The 20,052-nt window shown below is 41.0% G+C and overlaps 1 protein-coding gene across 1 annotated transcript in view; it reads left to right on the forward strand.

The window, feature by feature from the left end:
- asic4a (acid-sensing (proton-gated) ion channel family member 4a) overlaps positions 1–17,018 on the forward strand; it is an 80,393-nt gene extending 63,375 nt beyond the window's left edge. The window contains exons 2-10 of the mRNA XM_076746663.1: positions 3,225–3,369; positions 3,753–3,880; positions 4,007–4,160; positions 9,063–9,116; positions 11,027–11,180; positions 13,596–13,687; positions 13,831–13,910; positions 14,500–14,607; positions 15,901–17,018. Of these exons, the coding sequence (XP_076602778.1) occupies positions 3,225–3,369; positions 3,753–3,880; positions 4,007–4,160; positions 9,063–9,116; positions 11,027–11,180; positions 13,596–13,687; positions 13,831–13,910; positions 14,500–14,607; positions 15,901–16,038 (1,053 nt within the window). The 3' untranslated portion in view covers positions 16,039–17,018. The remainder of the gene's footprint in view (positions 1–3,224; positions 3,370–3,752; positions 3,881–4,006; positions 4,161–9,062; positions 9,117–11,026; positions 11,181–13,595; positions 13,688–13,830; positions 13,911–14,499; positions 14,608–15,900) is intronic.
- Positions 17,019–20,052: the final 3,034 nt, after the last annotated feature.

Genomic DNA, 20,052 nt, shown 5'->3' on the forward strand with positions numbered 1-20,052 from the left:
CCACTATTAAAAAACAAATTAGCAATCATTCAAGCTAATTGCTACATGGTAAACATGGGCCAGTTGCCATCTTTGCCCTGTAGCTAATCCACATCCATAGATAGTAGAATTACAATATGGAGTACCAGAATAATGATATGTAAATACAGTGCATACGAGACAGCACATATAATATAAAGTACTGCCAAGTGCACTTGGTTAGCAGTTTCAGCTTTGTGAGAGGGTGTGTGGTCAGACCTAACTCACAGAATAATACAGAACAGAAACACATGTTTTGTTCCATTACCATCTAAAAGTCTGTCAAATGGAATGATATTGTTTTAGACCTCAATGACAACAAAGTGAACAGTGCCACATTAAGTGCTGCAATAATTAGCTCTTGTAAACATCGCGAGCTACTCAGAGGAGAACAAAACCTCTTTTCATTTGGATTGTAACTGCCATGCTGCTGCTCTGTTTCAGCTTGTCAACAGCACTGCCAAGTTCCCGCTTGGGAATTGCCCAAGTCAGCCCTGTTACCTTTGCTAAATTTGGTGCAAGATGTAACAAGAGAAAAATGCTCCATCAATCAAGTTGCAGATGCAGAAAGAGAGGAGTGGGGGGTTCAGAGGCAGAGAAATAAACCAGTGGAAGCTCTGCCAACAACCATTTCCTGGGTGAGATGATGGGAAAACTTCGCCGTACTCTCTGGGGACATCATTTGTGAACACACCGGCGTCCTCCAGAGCCCAAAGTTTTAGAGCGGAACCCCAGCACTTGGTCGGGGTGTTTTGAGCATTTCTAAAGTGAAATCCTCCTTTGCCTCTGTTGCCTGCTCCATCAGATAAAGTCTGCCTGCCGAGGCTTAAGTGTGTCAATGAACGGGGGGGAGGATCAATGATAAGTGCAGCTTACCTCCACAACTGCTCCGCACCAGCCAAATAGAGATTAAACCATTTCAACCTAATAGCACATGTCAGTCAAAAGTCACACTTGAATACTTGAGTCCCCTCTCTTCGGGTCCCCACTCCCACTTTGCCACCTCCCATTTTCTAATCACACTGGCTGGAAAGATGCTGCAATTTACAACAACAACAACAACAAAAAAAATGTTAAGAGGCTACCACATTTTACTGAGCAGATTTTCACCATGAAGGCCCCTTTGTACCACATCGGAGCCTGAACTGAGATCTGTAATTGTGTCAGCCATTTCTCTGAATCCTCAACTCGGACTCACTTTGAAGGTTGCTATTTGTAAGTCATTCAAAAACACACCCACACTCAATACAAACACACATGCACACACACGCAGATCAAAAGCCTCATGGTCTATTATAGCTTAAAATACGGCTGTCTTTCTAAACACCAAGCTTTTGTAAACGCTACTCATTTCTTGCTCTAATCACTGTTGTGGATATTGTAAAATTGCCCACCGTTCCAGGCAATGACTTGACTGAACCCCACCACTGCGGCTTTGATTTGCTGTTCAGCCATCTCAGATGTGAATACACCCTGTGGTCTGTAAATGAGAGCGTGTGTTGCTCCCCCAGTATCCATTATTTGGACATCATAGCACTCATTAGGTGGATCTAGCTGATATCAAAGTCAGACAGCAGACGGCGATGCTTTGGTGAATGCTAGGACCGTCGCAGTTTCTCCTTAATGATATGCCTGTCATCTATTCAGCTCAATTGTTATTTCACTGTCATTTCTCCAGCGACTTGTCAGTTGACCTCTCCTGCCATGTGATTTCCTTGGCCTTAATGCTTTCATCACTGTCCTCTTTTATTTGATACATGGATAAAATGAATCCAATAGATTAGGCACCTCTTATTATAACATATTATAATGTGTTGTAAATGTGTACCATTTAGAAAAGAAAACTGCACTCTCAGGATAGTCCCTCAAGTGACGGGCATGAACAGCAGGGCTCGTCACTCCGATGCTTTTGGAATTCATCAACTTCTCAAAAACCTGTTTTCCTCAAAAAACAGCCTTGACCTCAGCAAAATTCATGACTTTTTTTCCTTTACAGTCTCCTTTTTTATGCATTTGCACAAGCATTGACGTTTTTCATTTCTAGCCATCAACTATCAAAGCAGTAGCCACCAAGATAATTGACTTGTTTGTTGAAAACGGCACGTCTGAAAGACTGAGGCTAATGCTAACATGTCCCAGGTAAAATGTCAGCATCCTCACCAACTGATCCTCATAGAGGAAATGTAAATGAAGAACAAGCAGTGCTCATGTATTGTCGGATAGAGCTCATCAGTCCATGTATGATAATGAAAAATGTAAGATAAGAAAAGGGCTTTTTGGGTGGCAAATGTAACACTAATTCAGCCTAATTCGTCCAACCAACTTGATGTTCACTTCACATCACTCCCAGTTGGGAAGCATAACACTATTACTGTAGGTGGATACAGCACAATGCACACCTCTTCACCATGAAATCCAAAGCATGACAGGCCAGCCATGCGTGCTAACAGTTGCTAAGCTATGATTGGACTATCATTGCTGAGGGGAGGGGTTTAGTGAATGATCAATTGAATAATTGAAAATAAACATGTTTCTTTGTTTTGTTTACAACCTATTAGTGATGTAATTAAACCTTAATCAGGATTAAAACATGGTGTTTCAGTCTGTTTATTAAAATACTTGCAGGTTCCTGTGTCTCAGACTTTGGATTAAGTCTCTAGTAGCCTTTTGTTTACATGTAGATCACGGATTGTCCCTTTAAAGCTCGCAGGAGATAACTGACTTGTAAGATGGATATTTTCTGCAGTGCAGCAGTTTAGATGAGAGGCATAAACAAAGAGATGATGCGTCCCCCACAGAGACAGCTCCTCTGATAGGTGGTGACGTGATAGCTCATTCAAAGCGGCCTCTCTCTTATTGTCTTTTGTTTTCTTTTGAAGGAAGATTAAAGAATCTTTTATGCCATTTGATATTTCAGTGGGATGGTAGTACTATTGAGCTGCATTGTGCAGGGTTTGTGTGTTGGGAATTCATTCAAATACCGCTTATCAAAGTCCATGAGGGACTGAGCCAGCAGACTGCATCCAGAGGTTTGTGGGTAATATTCAGCAACTTGCCCGAGCAGACACTCAGCTTGTTTTTTTGTTTTTTTTCCCTCCATATCTCTGCCTTCATTTCAATGCACCACCAGTAGAATATTGTCACAGCCAGTATGTGGACTGTCATGTTTATGGTGATGTTCATGATATGAATGTATTCTCTTCCAGGTTTACACCAGATATGGGAAATGCTACACTTTTAATGGTAACAAGACCACATCCAGGAAAACCAAGCAGGGCGGAATGGGAAATGGGCTGGAGATCATGTTGGATATCCAGCAGGATGAGTATCTGCCCATCTGGAGAGAGACAAGTAAGCCTCAAAACTATTTGTCCAATATAACCCCATCCTATGCTACAGCCTGAGGTGCCTCTGCTGGGCTTTATATAAAAAAAAATAACCTGCATCAATATCTTTGGATCATGTACTGTAAATAATGCATTTTTTGATTGCATTCCAGCAACCTGGAAAATGTGATTTGTAGAGGGAAATTCCTGAACAAAATACACTGCCTCAGATATGTGCTTGCATTGTAGTTGTCACATAATATTAATCCCTACTGGTTTATTTTTCAAACATGACTGAAATACGGTTTGCAGTTAGCGTCTAGCTGTCATGTGTGGCAGCCATGTGAAATTCCCTTGTACTCTCCCTTTGCACAACGCTCCATGCTCCTGCTCCGTTTCATCCTGGAGATGAGACATCCCTGGAGGCCGGCATCCGAGTTCAGATCCACAGTCAGGACGAGCCTCCCTATATCCACCAGCTGGGCTTCGGCGTCTCTCCGGGCTTCCAGACCTTTGTTTCATGTCAGGAGCAGAGGGTAGGTCTTCTTCATCACAGCTACGCAGTCCCAGCTCCCCCCCACCACCACCATATTACTGTTCTCCCTGCAACCATTCATCCCTGGTGGTTCGGACTGGGGTCTAATAAATCTCTGTGTGCTTAGCTGACCTACCTGCCCCAGCCCTGGGGGAACTGCCGCTCCACCAGCAAAGAGAAGTTCCCTGGATACGACACATACAGCATTAGCGCCTGTCGTTTGCTCTGCGAGACCAACGAGGTCCTGCGACTGTGCAACTGCAGGATGGTGCACATGCCCGGTAAGATCATCCCCTACCTCACATTTACGGTGTCAAGGGGTGAAAAAAAAAGTTTGCATGAATTACAAATGCTCATATATTAGTAATTCATAATTTCAGATTAATGTGAAAAAACTAGGAACTGAGAAATGTGTAAACAAATCATTCAAGGTCATGAAGGAGGATTTATAAAGTAACACAACTCACACTGGGGAAATCAAAAGCATGAAATACACCAACAGCCTTCATGTTTTCAAGTATTTTCACACTGTTTTTACAAATTGTTTAGTGTAGCGTGACTGGAAAAGCAGCCAGCCCAGTATTTGCATGTTATGACTATATCATTACAGCTGATATCATATTATTAGACGACCCATTGTACAAAACGGGTCATCATTTTTGGCTCACTTTAATGTTTCCAGCACAGATATAATTTGGGCTGCCACATGCCTGACCTTGATGCTTGATATTTGGAGTGGGATGCTCTTCAGCAGTGCTGGCAGCTCTCTGGCCAGTGACTCTTCAGACTACATCAGTCTCAATGAATTTTGGATCCACTCGTTCATACATTTCAGCTGTTTGGGAATTGTTCTGCTGTGCTCCTGCGGCCCTCGTTAATCATTTTGATTATTATTATTATTGGTCCTGGTTGTTCTTGTGCTTTGTTTCCACTGGCAGACGGTCTGCAGGCCGCTCTTAGGATTCCTGCCTTTTACAGGATTAATTTAGCATTGACTTACACTAAGACAGATTGCCTTGAACACACGCTCATTTTTATGTATGTTTTCATGAATCACATGTAGTCTTTTCTTATATTTCTGATCATTTTTAGGACAAATAAAGATAGAAAAGCAGAGCATTTTTGAATCGGGCCCAGCGTACAGCAGGCAATCATTATAGTGTTTAACTCAAATGACTAGTAAACATTAGCACACAAGATATCAGATTGCACGAGTGGGCGAGTGTATGTGAATCCCACTTGAAAACAGACCGAAATAAACACAGAAAATGACTCAATGCAACAATTTGAAGTTTATTTAGTAACTTATGAAACTCTAAATGAATCAAGCAGTGACAAACAAACTATATCAGAGGCAAATCTATAGTTGAATTATGGTGACAGCAGAATGATAAGCAGACACAAAAATAGGGAAGACATGTAGCGCCAGGTCGAAACTTTTCCTATTAGAACGCTCGTCACTGTCGCCCCACCGTTTACGCAGCTCCTCTGCTCAGCTCAGGGATACGTTGTGGAGGTGAGTCCAACAAACTCAAAGAAAGGTGCTTGGACGTACTCAGCGCGTGCGTCATCATGGCCGGGGTGCACGAAGTCAAAGAGATGAGTCACTGAATGCAAACTGTGTCTAATAAGTGGGCATGTGTGAGGTGGTCGTATCCAATGTTAAGGCAGGAAATGTATTTAGGAGTCATTTTCATTTACATGCTTTTACACGGTCCAGCTGACATTCGCAGGCTTATTTAGCACGATTGAGAATACGAGGAAATCAATTGATGTGAATAAACAACACAGTATGAGACATTTGAGGTAGAAACAAGTTTTAATACTAATTTCATCCCATGCGACTGAGCTGATGCATTATGGGGTTTTGACAAAGGAACTCTCTTCACCAGGCTATAAAATATAAAGACTGTATCCGTCATAACAGCGATGTGTCCAGGCTATTGACTGTGGTGGGTCTTAGCAGGGGCACCATGGGCGCATGCATGGACACACACACATACACACACATCACTTGTGGGAAGTTGGGAACACGACATAGACTTACATTCATTTCCTGGAGACTAACCATAACCATAACCATAACCATAACCATAACCACTACTTGCCTAACCCAAAACCTTACCCTAATGTTAAGGGTTGTTAAGGGCACTTGCCTTCTGTCCCCATAAGGAAGGGAAGTCCCCACAATGTGACTGTGTAAACAGATTTATGTCCCCACAGCGTGAGTTATAACACATGTCCCCACACACACACGTCAGAACAGCATTACTTTACCATTTCTCATATCTACTTTAATTGCTAACATGTCAGTTTCTTACAGTTTCTCATACTCCTGTGTTTAAATTTTTCATGAAGACAGTCCTTCCAGTAACACTACAGGGTGGCGCCGTACAATAAAAAGCTGACATGCTTTATTCTTTTAGTCTTCAAAAAGAATTTTGGCTACATACAAAAGAAAACAATGCACGTTCAAAAGCACTCGTCCAGCAGTCTGTTGGTACTCAGGTCCCACCTCTTACAGGGCAGATAGCCAATCATACTTTCGGATAATGGGGTGGCACTTGGAGCGGCCAGTCGGATTTCAGGGGTGGCCAGTGCCACCCAAGGTCCCCATTTCAGACTTCGGTTTGCAGGCAGTACCGGCCAGTGGTGGCCTGAGCTGTAGAGAGAAATCCCAGCTAATCATTTGATCTCAACAGGCTGTGAAGTGGACACGTTTCTAATCAGCCTGTGTGCTCTGCAGGGTGACCACCTCACCGCAAGACCGGGGTACAATAAACCCAGGAGCTCATGAGTTTGGGAAAACTAGCTAACAACCATATCCATCTGGTTTCTGCATGGATACATCTTACTGCTTACACTTCACTGATCCCTGTTTTGTCTTTTTTTTTAAGTCTCACACACCTGCAAACGTATGAAAACTTATATTGAAAAAAACCCTCCGTCTCATCAATCAGCTGTCCAGAGACACTGCTCCTCTTTAATTTTTCAAATGAATGAGACATGTAAGAGCAAAGCTTTTGGGTTAACAGATAGTCAGAGCTGAGGTGCTCAGAGTGCAGCAGAACCACTTTGCTTTCCGTGATGATGTATCACATCAGATATGATATTTATTATATCAGATCTAATAAATGTGGAAGCTTTTCCAGACCACTGGCCCAGTCTGGCTTTGGAGGAGCGCTTCTAGGTAGCGGGAAGCTCGCATTAGTTCATTGCACTTATCAATAGTGAATAAAATTTATCGTTGCATATTAAGTTTGCTGAAATTCCATAAGCTTCCTGTGAGTAATTGGTTCAAAAGCTCGCCAAGGGAGCACGAGGCCAAGTTGTGAACTGAAAATCTTTTAACAGCCTGGATGTGACAGCAAAGTACTGTATCAATGAAATGTAGGAGCGCTGTGCCGTACACAATTTACAGTATCAATTTTTCTCTCCAGCAGTCCTCTGCAGCCACCGCCGTTACAGTTTTGTGTTGCTCGGATTTTTATTCATTTTAACAGTTCGCTTTTGAGAGAGCGGCACAAATGTTTGGGATCCATTTATTTCTCATACTCACATAATCCAGCAACCATTTGCAGTCTATTTAACATGCCAGCAAATTGTCATCAGCATGTGTTCACATAATCTCACATTTGTTTACAGTCTGTTGCTTATAGTTTTTGAGTTATTGTCGCTTATTGTCTTTTAATAGTTTGTGTGTTTTTTGTGCTTTTGAGGCACTGAATCACGCTGTTGTTTATGTTCTTATGTTGTTTCTGTCGTTACTCCCACTGAGTAGATGGCGAGATCTTTATGCATCCACGTTCGTGAGCAGGACGTCATGAAAACAACTTCACAGATTCCTAAAATTTGTGATTCGCTTCTGAGGTGGCTACTTATAAAGCATTTTCTATTTTTGCTAACGACTCCTGCGCTGCAAGGCATAGAAGCAAAATTGTGTTTTCCTGGAATGTTTGGTTTGAGATGAATATTTCAGTATTTCGGCCTATTTCTATATTTGGATGACCATCACCAAAAAATGCTTTTAAGTTGTTCTTGTTCTCAATATGTGGACAGCAGACAGAGACACTGTCTCCACACTCAGGATTTCTAAAAATGAAACACACAATAAGATTTGAAAGCATTTTTTTCTTCAAACACAAATGTTTAATGATGATGTATTTGGTGTCAAATCACTGCTGATTAATTCTACTCATTGAGAAAAAATTGAATAGACTCCTTCCTCAGATCATCAGACATCATTTCACTGTGTATCAACCAACATTTCTTGCTGACTGGGAAGGGTACGGTGGCCCTGAGAGCTCAATACACTGCATTCTTAGGGAAGCACGTGCAAATAGACAAAACAAGAACACAATAAGACGACGTCTTCACCAATTTTAAAACACGTGTGCATTATTTAGAACAAATGCAGTAGAGAAAACATAACTAAATACAGAATCATGCGAACCGAGTACAGGAACGTGCTGCGAAGAGCAGACAGCAAAAGAAACTGTTTCCAGGCTGACAAGAAAGCGTACATTTTAGCTAATTTTCCAACATCGCTTATGGATAGCTGACTTCAGTAACTCAGTGAGTCAAAACCGTCACAACAACAAGCGTTTCCGAGCCGTACTCATCACTGTTTAGCATCCCCTGGAAACAGTTTCCCTTTTCATCTGTGCTACTTGCAGCATTTTTGCTTGTTTGCACACATGTCAAATTGGCGAAGATGTTCTCTTAATTTTGTGGTGTTTTGTCTATTTGCATGTGTTTTCATCAGCTGCAGTGTGTTGAGCTCTGGAGGCCGCCGTAGGAGGGGAATTGCACAAAACATTAAACCCATGAATGTTTCACAGAGAGACAGACAGACACAACTCTGCCAATTAATTGTGCTGCTGATGAATACCTGCCATTAATGGCCTGGGCAATATGTTTGTCTGCGAGGAAGTAACTCATTGATTGTTTTTTAAAGACTCTCTAAATATGCCTCACGGGTGAAGGCAGCATGCTCCATTTCTCAGTGCAATCAAGGACAGACGTCCAAGATGGCCCAGGCGCCGTGGATGGAAGCCATCCTCTGTGTGCCTGCCTTCATTTGGAGATGAATAATAAGCTGTGGAGTGTTGTTTGCAGCAGACACGGGTCACTGATCATTTTGTTTCTGATTGATCAGACTCATTTTCTGTTCTCCTTTCCAGGAACTGCAGATATCTGCCCTCCCAGTAAAATCAACTGTGTTGACAAAGCGCTCGGTAAGAAACAATCCCCCTTCATTTCTTTTCTCATTACAATAGGTTCCCCCAAAGGGAAATGGAAACACAATCAGTAAATATGATAAGGATTTTTTTTTTTTCTGTGATACAAATACCTGGAGGTAGACTTGATATTTTGAAATGACTTTTCCTCATTGTGATTTAGTCACTTTATAGCTTGACGGCTGTGCTGCCTCCATTGTTGAACTGTTAATATTAAACTGACTCTCCAGTCCTGCATATCTGTGCCCCCCCCTCCACCCTCAGCTCCGACCTCACTCTCCTCCAGCAGACATCACAGCTGAACAAAGGTGCCTTGGTTTCAAAGGCATTACGGTTGCAGTATAAAAGGCTTTTTTTTTTTTTTTTGCGGTCATGGCAGGCACATAAGTACGCTACAATTATCATTTCTCAGCCAAATAAGCCAGAAATTTAATTATGTCTCTCTTTGCCGAAGTCAAACCCTATTCACAATATGGCTGAATGAAATCTTAGATATATCTTACAAGAATGGGCCATATTCATGTGTCGTATTCCTGAATCAAATAGCATGAATAAATTCACCCTCCATGAAAGGTAATAAATTAGAATAGAATTTATATATTAAAGGTGTTTTGTTCCCACATCAGACAAAGAATATATGCCACCGTGCTCCCTACATGCACATACCTTATTGTTAGAGTTATAAAATACATAAATCATCAAATTATAATTAGTGCTTTTAGTGCTCCCTCTCTCTCCGTTTTTGTCTGGACTGAATGCATTTGGAATTTGAAACGAGAGATTAGGAAAAGCTATTTACTCTCCGGTGTGCGTGGTGTTGTTTTAGAGTTTGGATTGTGAATATGTATTTGTTAATGTGTGAACAATTCATGCTGCATGTTAATTGGGTGCAAGTCTAGGTATGTTTTCCAGAGTAGTGCTTACTGCATAGTGTGCTTCATCGTTTATACTCCAAACAAATATCGTAACTGAATTGCTGTAAACACTTTTGCCACATTTGTTGTCTCTTAGATAATACAGTTAGACTAACACTTCATTTTGTTAATATATACAGAGCGATGCCGAATACAGCACAGACCACTGCTAAAGAAAAATCTGATGGGACCTGACACTTTGTTGTACATTTTATCATTAAATGATTTGTAAACTGTTCATTCTTGACTTAAAGGCTGTGATAAATGTGGTCATTCTTAAAGTTACCAATACAAGTGTGAGAAAGACAAAGCACTCGTCATTCCCAGGGCCTGAATCTAACATGATAAGATGCAGAGTGCTAAAAATCTGCTCCTTCTCACTAAAAATACACATTTTTCCCTTCAAAGACTCTGTACTGAAAAAGCCTCACAGACATCAGCACACACTCGTACTCATGAGAATTAACAGGTAATGTGTTCGGTCAGTACTGTTGTTACCTATAGTCTAAAATACAATGTGCATATAATTGAAGTGTGCTGATATATTGTTTAGTCTTAATGGACATGTGCCAACCAGTCAGAAACGTAGCATTTCTGTGGTCATAATTAAGACAGATATTTTTTGTAGGAGTTGGTGGAGACCAAAGCAGAGGTAAAAGTAGAGTGAATCCTGGACTTCTGCTCAGCAGGTGGTCAGAAACTCCAAATAAATGCTAATGCAGCCTCGTATCTGCTGGGTGTGGGTATGGGTAACCAGTAGGTAACAAGTTCACCATATCTACTTGATGATATGTCAGTGTGTTTACAGCTTGTTCTGCTGCCCCCAAGTGGTCAGAACACACTCCTATTACTAGAGGACACTCTTCCCATCCCTCACACTTTTTCCTTTGTTGTCTCCAGATTCTGTGCAGTATCTTGTATGTTTCAATGGTTCAAATCACTGAAACTGACCCAGTCGACAACTGTTGAACCGCTGTTTTCATTGTGTTGCAGCACAGCAACAGAAGAACAGCGGGGACGCCTGTCCATGTGAGACGCCCTGTAATCTCACCCGCTACGGTAAAGAGCTCTCCATGGTCAAAATCCCCAGCAAGGGCTCTGCTCGCTATCTCTCCAGGAAATACGACAAGTCAGAGGACTACATCAGGTACGACAGGAACCTTCAGCAAGACTAAACTCGCGTATGAGCAGTGATGTGGTGCTCAATAAAAAGGGCCATAAACTATGACCTCCAGTCTGTGATCACAAACAGACAACCGTAAATATAAACAAAAATCAATTCTATTTTCAGACGAGCATCAATTTAGATTTTGTCTTTAGGCGAACGGTTGATCTTCGAATCAGAACGTCTGGTGACAGCAAGTTGACTGTCAGGTACCATGAGGTCATTATATTTGCATAATGTTTACATCTGATCTGTCAAACGCTGATCAACATATCTAGACACCTTTAAATCAGACTACCATGAAATTGAATAGATACACCATTAAATGAATATAGTCCAGAAGAATATTTCACATGCCTTTGATTACCTCTGACCTGTCGAGCACTACCATTAGGTCAATATGTCTTCAGATTGAATTGAATCTGTTTGATTTTCATGTTCCCCACAGAGCAATGATAATACTTCAGGTGTCTTTTCCTCCTGGACCGCTTGCAGGTCTTTTTTTCCCACTTATACATGAAAATATGAAAGGAGCAGATTGTCGTGAAATTAAATTAACAATCATGATCCTGAGAGGATAAAACATTTCAATTTTGTACACTCCTGTGGCACCACCAAAATGTCAACTTTGCAGACAGAATATCTCAGCTGTAGCTATCGGGCAGACTGCCAGCAGATTTGGTGATAAACCTGTCTGACTTTAAAGGCCCCATGGCCTTCCCTGTAGCGCCACCCACAGGAAAAAATATACTAAATACTAAAGCTCAGAAAATAGCATAAACGTCATACACTGAGCGTCAATTTTCAAATAGTAGTGAGGAAAAATCAGTTAATCTTAACATCTGCATGTTCATTTCTCTCTGTGATTTCCCCTTAAACAAATAATAATAATAATGATACGATGCAATATAATGAATAACAATATAGTTACAGGTGTTGTAGATTACAGGTACCCCACAGATTCTCTTTTTGTTAAGTTAATCAACAAACTGCAGGTTGTTCAGTTTATAAATTGTTATTTCAAAAAGTCTTTAATGTTTAAATGTTTAATGTTTTAGCGTATTTAGCACTGTATCACCTTGGAATCACCCTTGAAAATAAACTCAATTTAAGTCATCACACGACTGACATCTATAGCAGCTACTACTGCTGCTGCCTGTAACACCCTTATTTCCCCTACGGGGGATTAATAAAGTTTTTATCTTATCTTAAACGCTGCCAACAGAAGTTCTCCTGTACAGGAGCATCATAAACTCATCCTCTGCTGTTCCACATGCTGCTTCACGATGCTCACTGTCACCAGCTGGAACAAACTCCTCCAAATCACACAGTAAAGTCACTGGTCTCCCTACTCCTAACCTCACAGCCCTCACTGACACTGCCAGCACACGCAAAGCACACGCCATAGCACCCGATCCCAGCCAGCGCCTGAACTCGTGCTTCACTTTACTCCCATCCGGCAGCAGATACAGACCTCTGATCTGTAAAAAAGCTCAATACACTGAGAGCTAAGAGCCCTCAACAACCTGCTTTTTAACTGTTCTTATGTGTGTACAGGCTACAGGAGCAAATTTCCTCAAACAATGGACAATAAATTATCTATCTATGTTCCAAACAGGTGTTTTTGGAGCCTTCCACAACTTTCCCAGTCTTTTGTTGCTCCTGTCTTAACGTATTTGAAACATGTTGCTGCATCAAGTTCAGAATAAGCAGATATTTACAAAAATCCAAAACATTAAATATATTGTCTTTGTACTGTTTTCAGTTGAGTAAATGTCAAAAATGATTAGCAAATTATCACGTCCTGAATTATTTGTGTTTCACACAGCATCATAACTAGAAACTGGACCTTGTGTCAACATCATTATATCATTTGTTCTATCCAGCACATTAATATTATGAGGTGTAATGAACATTGTAACTCCCGGTGACTTTAACTCCTAATCCTGTTCTACCACATGTTTTATGGAACAACGGATTATAATGAACTTAACGCATTTACAGCGGCCTTTCACTGCAGCTCCTCTCGGTGCCTCATAGTCAGGGATGCGGTAGAAGGTAAGCACGCCTAAACCAAAGAGCTCATGATGCCTCACAACGCTTAATATTACCAGACTTTCTAAATCCGGAGAGATCAGAGATGTGGCAGTGACTGAGCATGCTGTCAGTGCTCGTTCTGCTCATCTCAGTTAAACCCTGAAACACCTCATTATCTCACAATCGCTGGTTAGATCTGTGCAAAATGCTGCAGGCCTGACAATCCCATCACGACAATTTACAGTGAGCATAAAGATGACTTGGAATGGTCTTTTTTCAAATTATGTTAGATTTGTAGTGAATTATAGAAACACCGCAAGTGTGTTTCACTTTGACATTCACACTCCGCTTGTTTTCCAGAGACAACTTCCTGGTCTTGGATATCTTCTTTGAGGCTCTGAACTACGAAACAATTGAGCAAAAGAAAGCCTACGATGTTGCAGGTTTGTTAGGTAAGATTTCTGTCACCTTTTTTCTCTCTTTTTCTGAATATTTAAATAGACTTGCTTGCACAGAAAGAAAGGTGTTGTGGCAAACAGGAGCTGCTTTGGCTTCATGCCCGTTGGTCGTCTTCTTAAGTATTCTCTCTTCTCAGGTGACATCGGTGGACAGATGGGCTTATTCATTGGAGCCAGCATCCTGACAATCTTAGAAATACTTGATTATATCTATGAGGTACGGTTTGTGTACAAGCCCACACACAACAACCAGTCATCATGTGAGATCAGAAATGTGTGTGAGTGTGTGTGTGTGAGAGAGATCTAATTAGCAGTAATTAACAGCCAGATCTCACCATGAAGTCTATTGAAAATTACAATATTTACAAAACACATTAGTACCTTCATTGTTCTCTTGTTCAGTAAAGTTTCTTTTTTTAATGTTATGCATGTCAGTACGTTGTGTATGACTGTTCTTCCCAAACATAATCATGAGGAAAGGACCAGCAGTGTAAATGTTTATTATGCATGTGAGGAGTTTTATTTGATTTCCAGGCTGCAGAACCTAATATCCGCTCGGCTCTGTGCTGATGACATGCTGCTAACGCTGATCATGAAATGAACTCGTGTCTCAGCTGTATCCCCTTTAAGCTCTCAAGGCCGCTGCCTGCTGACTGCCAAACATGTATGAATAAAGCAGAATCAGAGGGAGGGACTGTAATGCAGACATCACAGTGAATGAACTCTACACTCTGGTGCGTCTCTTGTCTCCCTCGCTCATCTCTGCTCTTTCACCCTCCCTGCTGCTGTGCTACGGGTGAAACCAGGTGATCAAGCACCGGCTACAGCGTCTGCTGAGGCCGCAGAAAGAGGAGAAGAACAAGCCGCAGACCAGCACGGTTGCAACAGTGGGTCTAGAGGAAATGAAAGCAAAGGTACGGCACATACCGTACAGTAACAACAGCGCTGTTTTCATACGGGGAATACAACTCTCCCTGCAGCACTGTAACTGCATTACACTACAAGGGAATAATTTAGAGAGAGGCAAATTAATTTTTCCACTTCTAAAATCATGCAGAATGTATTGTTCCTAATTAGTCTTAACCACTGTGCAAAGCGCATCCTCCCCTGGAGCTTGGATTTTGTTATTGCACAACTTTATCCTGAAGTTGCTTCTATCTGAACAATAGACTTCTTGTTTCACATCTAACCATAACTGTGTGTCAACACTATGCACTAAGACTATAACAGGGTCAGCCAGAGAAATCAAAATGATTTATTTTGTTACTCTTCAGTCGTCGCAGTTTTGATTAGGTTCAGATGGTGTGACTGGCTAACTTCCAATGTTTTCTTTCCAATCAACTGCAGACACCAAATTAGTTTAGAATATGGGCAGAAGACCCCAGCATCTATAGGAAAATCCAATAACAATTCAGAGAAAATACATTCAAGCTGACCAGTAACTCTGGAATGAATTTAATCCTGTAAGTTAAAAAATAATTTACCCTCAGCTACTCTTTAGCCGGCTTGCTGCTGGTATCTTTCTCTGTGGAACCATAGAAAACGATGCAGTGTAAGTGTTACTCACAGCGGCTTACACACTGTATTTAACAGACCAGATCCAACAGTGTGATTTGTAATATGGCCATCTCACTGAATCAACAATGATAAACTACAGCTGAGAAACTGACAGCCTGCAGTATTTTTTTTACATTTGGACAAAATCTTTTATTCACTTTCTTATGAGAGTTACATGAGAAGATCAATATCTATCTCATAAATTGAAGAGGAAGAGTGTGGACAGCGTAGCTTAGCATAATGACCTGAAGCAGGGGTAAACAGCTAGACGGAGACACTGCACAGTAGTATTGTTATACAAAATAGTTGCAGCACATAACTCCCCCAAAACCACAAGTCTTCATTTTGCATGCAGATTAAAGGCGATACGAGGTGCTTGGACAGAGTGGGGCTAGCTTTTTCCCCCTGCTTCAAGTCTTTATGCTAAGCTAGGCTAACCCGTACCTCCAGCTGCATGCTGCACACAGCCATGAGATTGATATCGATTGATATCTAATTGCAATTGAAAAAGTACAATGAGTCTAGAACAGCATTAAGGTTCTGACAGTTGTGTCTGGGTTTGACTGTCAAGAGATTATTCTGGATCGTCTTATTGTCACGTATGAAATTACACATCATCTTGAAGTCCTTGTTTGCCTTGCCTTCAACAGGAGCCCAATGACATGACACGGACTCACCCGGAGGGGGCGTACGCCAACACGATCCTACCCAACCACCACCACCCTCACCCTCACCCTCACCACCATCACGCCGGGCACCACGGTGTGTTTGAGGACTTCGCTTGCTAGAGCCAACCATCGTTTCCGGTCCTGGTGACACCAAAAGATAAGAGCTGTCTGTGTTGAGATCAGTAACAGACTGTTGGCATTTCCGTCGGTCCTTTGCTGTCACCAGTGAAAAGCTACAGCCAAAGTCGAACACCAAACTTGTGCTGCTAACGAAGCACCTGTACGTACAGTATGTAGGCACAAATTGGACACCGCTTTTACTTTTTCTTTTCTCTCTCTCTCTCTGGATGGGACCCGTCTCAACTTTGTCCAGCTTCACGTGAGAAGTCAAGCACTTTGCGATTTCAGGAACAATTTTCGGTACATGATCACTATAAGGGAAGAGGGAGGAAGCGGAGGACTGCATGTCACCTTGATTCAGTTTATACTCCAAAAAAAGGAAAAATATAATTTATTTATTCAGCTAGCATCTCTGATTTTTTCTGTCTGTATCCCTCCATTTATCCCTGCTCAAACCTTTCCTCCTCCTTCATGGAAAACCCACTGTACCATATCAAATCATTGCACATTATAAATTATGTAATTATTTAAGGAGATACTATTATCTATATGTTCTATATTGTATACAAGATGAGACTACTGCGGTAAGCAAACCTTACTCGTGTTACATCCATCCAAAATATGAGGGGAATCATTTAGGCTGAACTGTATGACCTTGGCTTAGAAGCATCTTTCCACATGATACACTTTGTCTGGTTTGTGGTTAAGGTGTTAGAGAGTAGCATTGTACCTGTACATAAAGTCCAACTTTAAAATTAGAAGGTTCGAAAGTTCTGTTTCAATGGTTGTTGTTTATATTCGGTTGATATATAACTTATGTAATAATTTTAGTTATTTATACATTTGAGAAAAGACTTTTATATGACAATATCAATCACGATTGTAGCAATTTGCTGTACACTTACAATCTGCAGATATGTTAGACTGCCAAACATCAATACATTTGTCCAGGTAACAAAAATGGACTGTATGAATCGTGACTAATATCTCCATCATTTCCGTTTGTGTGTCCTACTTTTTCCAAGACGACGCACAAATCCTCTGCATATGGATGATGCTTTCAGTTATGACATGGTTGTACTTAAATTATTCTTCTTACTCAGTTCGTTTCTGCTCACCATCCACTCTTCACTTTGGTTAGCATCATAACTTTAAGCTGACATAAGCAATAAGAAACATAATTTTATTTTTTTGCAAAGTCATCTCCTTCAGCTTGTGGGCCAGTATCACTGTGAAAGTGTAGCAGCTATTTACAGTGTAAACCTGGCATCACTCTGTGTGTGTGTGTGTGTGTGTGTGTGTGTGTGTGTGTGTGTGTGTGTGTGTGTTTGCATGTGCACTTTAACATTTTGCACACATCACTGAGCACATTAGACTGATGCGACTCGGCTGAGCTGATCCATGAAAAAAAGGAAAGTTTGAAAATCAGAAGAGTTAGACAGAAAGCTCGGTGTGTTGTTGCAGTCGTGAGGTTTTTATCTAACGAATGTAGAATTAGAACAGCTTTTACATTCAGTTCCAAAATTGTCGGGAGGAGTTTAATTTAAAAACTGCTCTGGAGGCTGAAATGTTCTCACTGGTTAACTTAATCCTCCATGGGCGGGACAGAGACAACAGTTTTGAAGAGCACAAGTTTGCAAAGTGGGGATGAAAATAAAGATGGAGACTCGCACGTCGATTCATTCACGATGGTGTTTGTCATTATCACGGAGGGTCAACTCGCTCACTCGCCCTGATGCACTGCAGGAACTTAACCTGTGACCTCTGGCTTCCACAACCGGATCTTTAAAGAACCTGAGATGTTTTGCTACGACGTTCTTCTTTGTGTTAGAAATTGAGATGCTTTGGACTGAGGCAACAGTGGCACCAGCTACACTGTGTCATATAACTTTACTGCATAGTTTTTATGGCAGAGGGGTTGTGGGACATACAAGGAAACACTAAGTGCAGATATAGATTTTTCTTTTTTCCCCATCTATGCTAGCTCCAAGGCGCTGCTAGACACACAAGCCAGCCAGTGTTCAAAAATGAGGTCGAGCTCTTTGAAACACTGTCTGGTTTTTCAGTTATTTTATCTCTTTAATTCAATGCCTGCACTGTTTGCCTGTGTGCTGTTGCCAGATGCTGAGAAATCATTTGTTTTTAATGGTTCTTTAAGCATTGTTTTCCATTTTCTTCTTCTTCTTCTTTAAACCTGCAGTGTGGACCTATTGTCTCCCCCATGTGGTGGTGAGAGTAATTACACAAACACTGTCCAGGTAACAGTGCGCCAGTGTGGGAATGTCGCAGGTTTAAAAACTGCAAAATACTAGAGCTGCAACATTTGGTCAATTCATTGATAAATGAATTGAAAGACAATTAATTGCAACCTATTCTGATAATCGATAAGTAGGTTCAGGCATTGTTAAAGCAAAAATGTCAAACATTTGCTGGTTCCAGCCTCTTAAATCTGCGGATTTGCTGCTTTTCTTAATTATGATGAGTATTTTTTCACAATATTTTGACATTTTAGTGATTAATCGATTAAATGTGAAAACAATTGATAAATGAATCGATAATGAAAAAAGTCTTTTGTTGCAGCCCTACAAAATACAGATTTAGCTGGCGGTGATAAGCTTAATCAGTATTGCGTAAACTCATTTGGCTTGAATGTAGTAGCTGTTCATTTATATGTATAAGTCCTGAGCTGCAGGTTTAAATATTAGTGGTCCTGATCAATATAGATGCCGCGGTAAAGTAGAGCCCGAGACGATGGCTCCACGTTAAGTTCCTGCAGTGGAAAAACGGCCTCAGGTTATAGAAATAACTACAGGCTGCTACTGAATTTCTAAATATTTGGCATGACTTGACACTATTCTTTGTGTCAGTAGAGAAAGCTAATTGGGCTTCTTAATATATATATATATTATAGTTTCCTGCGTTCTTACCCTTTGCCTTTATCGCTGGGCTTCAATATAATGTCACTTACAGTGCAGGCACACTTGCAGCATCTTGTGAGAGGACTTCTTTAGCTTTGTTTTCATCTTCGTTGAATCATGCAAAGAAGTAGAAGCAGACATGAGATGTGGCCTTTTTTTAATTGACTATGACCTGAAAAATATTAGACACATTGCTTATTAGTGCATCATAATGTCTGATGTTGTCCCATATCCATTTATATACCTGAGAAAGCTACTGTACAAATTCTGTTGATCATGTTTCCCTCAGCATGCTAGCGGTTTATTTTCTCTCATGCAGTAGTTTGAGTCCGTATACCTCAAAACTAAGAGATCCGGATTGTGTTGCTAACTGAGAAGTTTTACAGTCAAACCCTAACCTGCACAAAGTCAAGCCTGATTAAAGCGCCCAGTGTTTCGACAGGCTTTTGACAATCCACTGTATGGAGTTCATAACATTTGTCTGGGAAATTTATGAAATACTTAACCTCACAGGATATCATGTTTACAAATGACAACATAATTTTTCTGTTAATTTGATCGGTACTTTCTGTTGCCGCAACATCGCTATACATCATTTTAGCTCACAATGAGATTCCACAGTCCTCCATCTGTCAAATCCCCTCCTCCTGTCAAGTAATCATGGGCTATACATGGCTGTTTAATATTCATAATCATGTGTCACTTTGACATTTTCAAAAGGTTCCCAATCACAGTCTCTGATGGCATCCTGTACAGGCTATGCATAACAATCTTCTCCTCTGTCATCAATAATTGTAGCTATCCTCAGACGAGTCACACAGGGGGCTGGTGTGATGAGATGAATACAGCTGCATTATCACTGTAGAGTTCTCTTCGGCTGGTAGAGCCTGGAGTCAATGTAGGAAGGGTTTTGTTTTTTTTTTGTTAATCCTCCAGATGCTGTGTTTACTGCACTGTAAAACACAACCTGATTAAATCTGTATACAAAATTAAAGACGCAGATCAGTCGATTACAAAGAGTTGATTCTACAACGGCGTGCAGTCTGTGCGAGGTGCCACAGGGCTGAGAGGTGGGCGGCAGCTCTGGACTGTAGCA

This window comes from Chaetodon auriga, chromosome 13, assembly GCF_051107435.1.
Source record: "Chaetodon auriga isolate fChaAug3 chromosome 13, fChaAug3.hap1, whole genome shotgun sequence".
Classification (NCBI taxonomy): Eukaryota; Metazoa; Chordata; class Actinopteri; order Chaetodontiformes; family Chaetodontidae; genus Chaetodon; species Chaetodon auriga.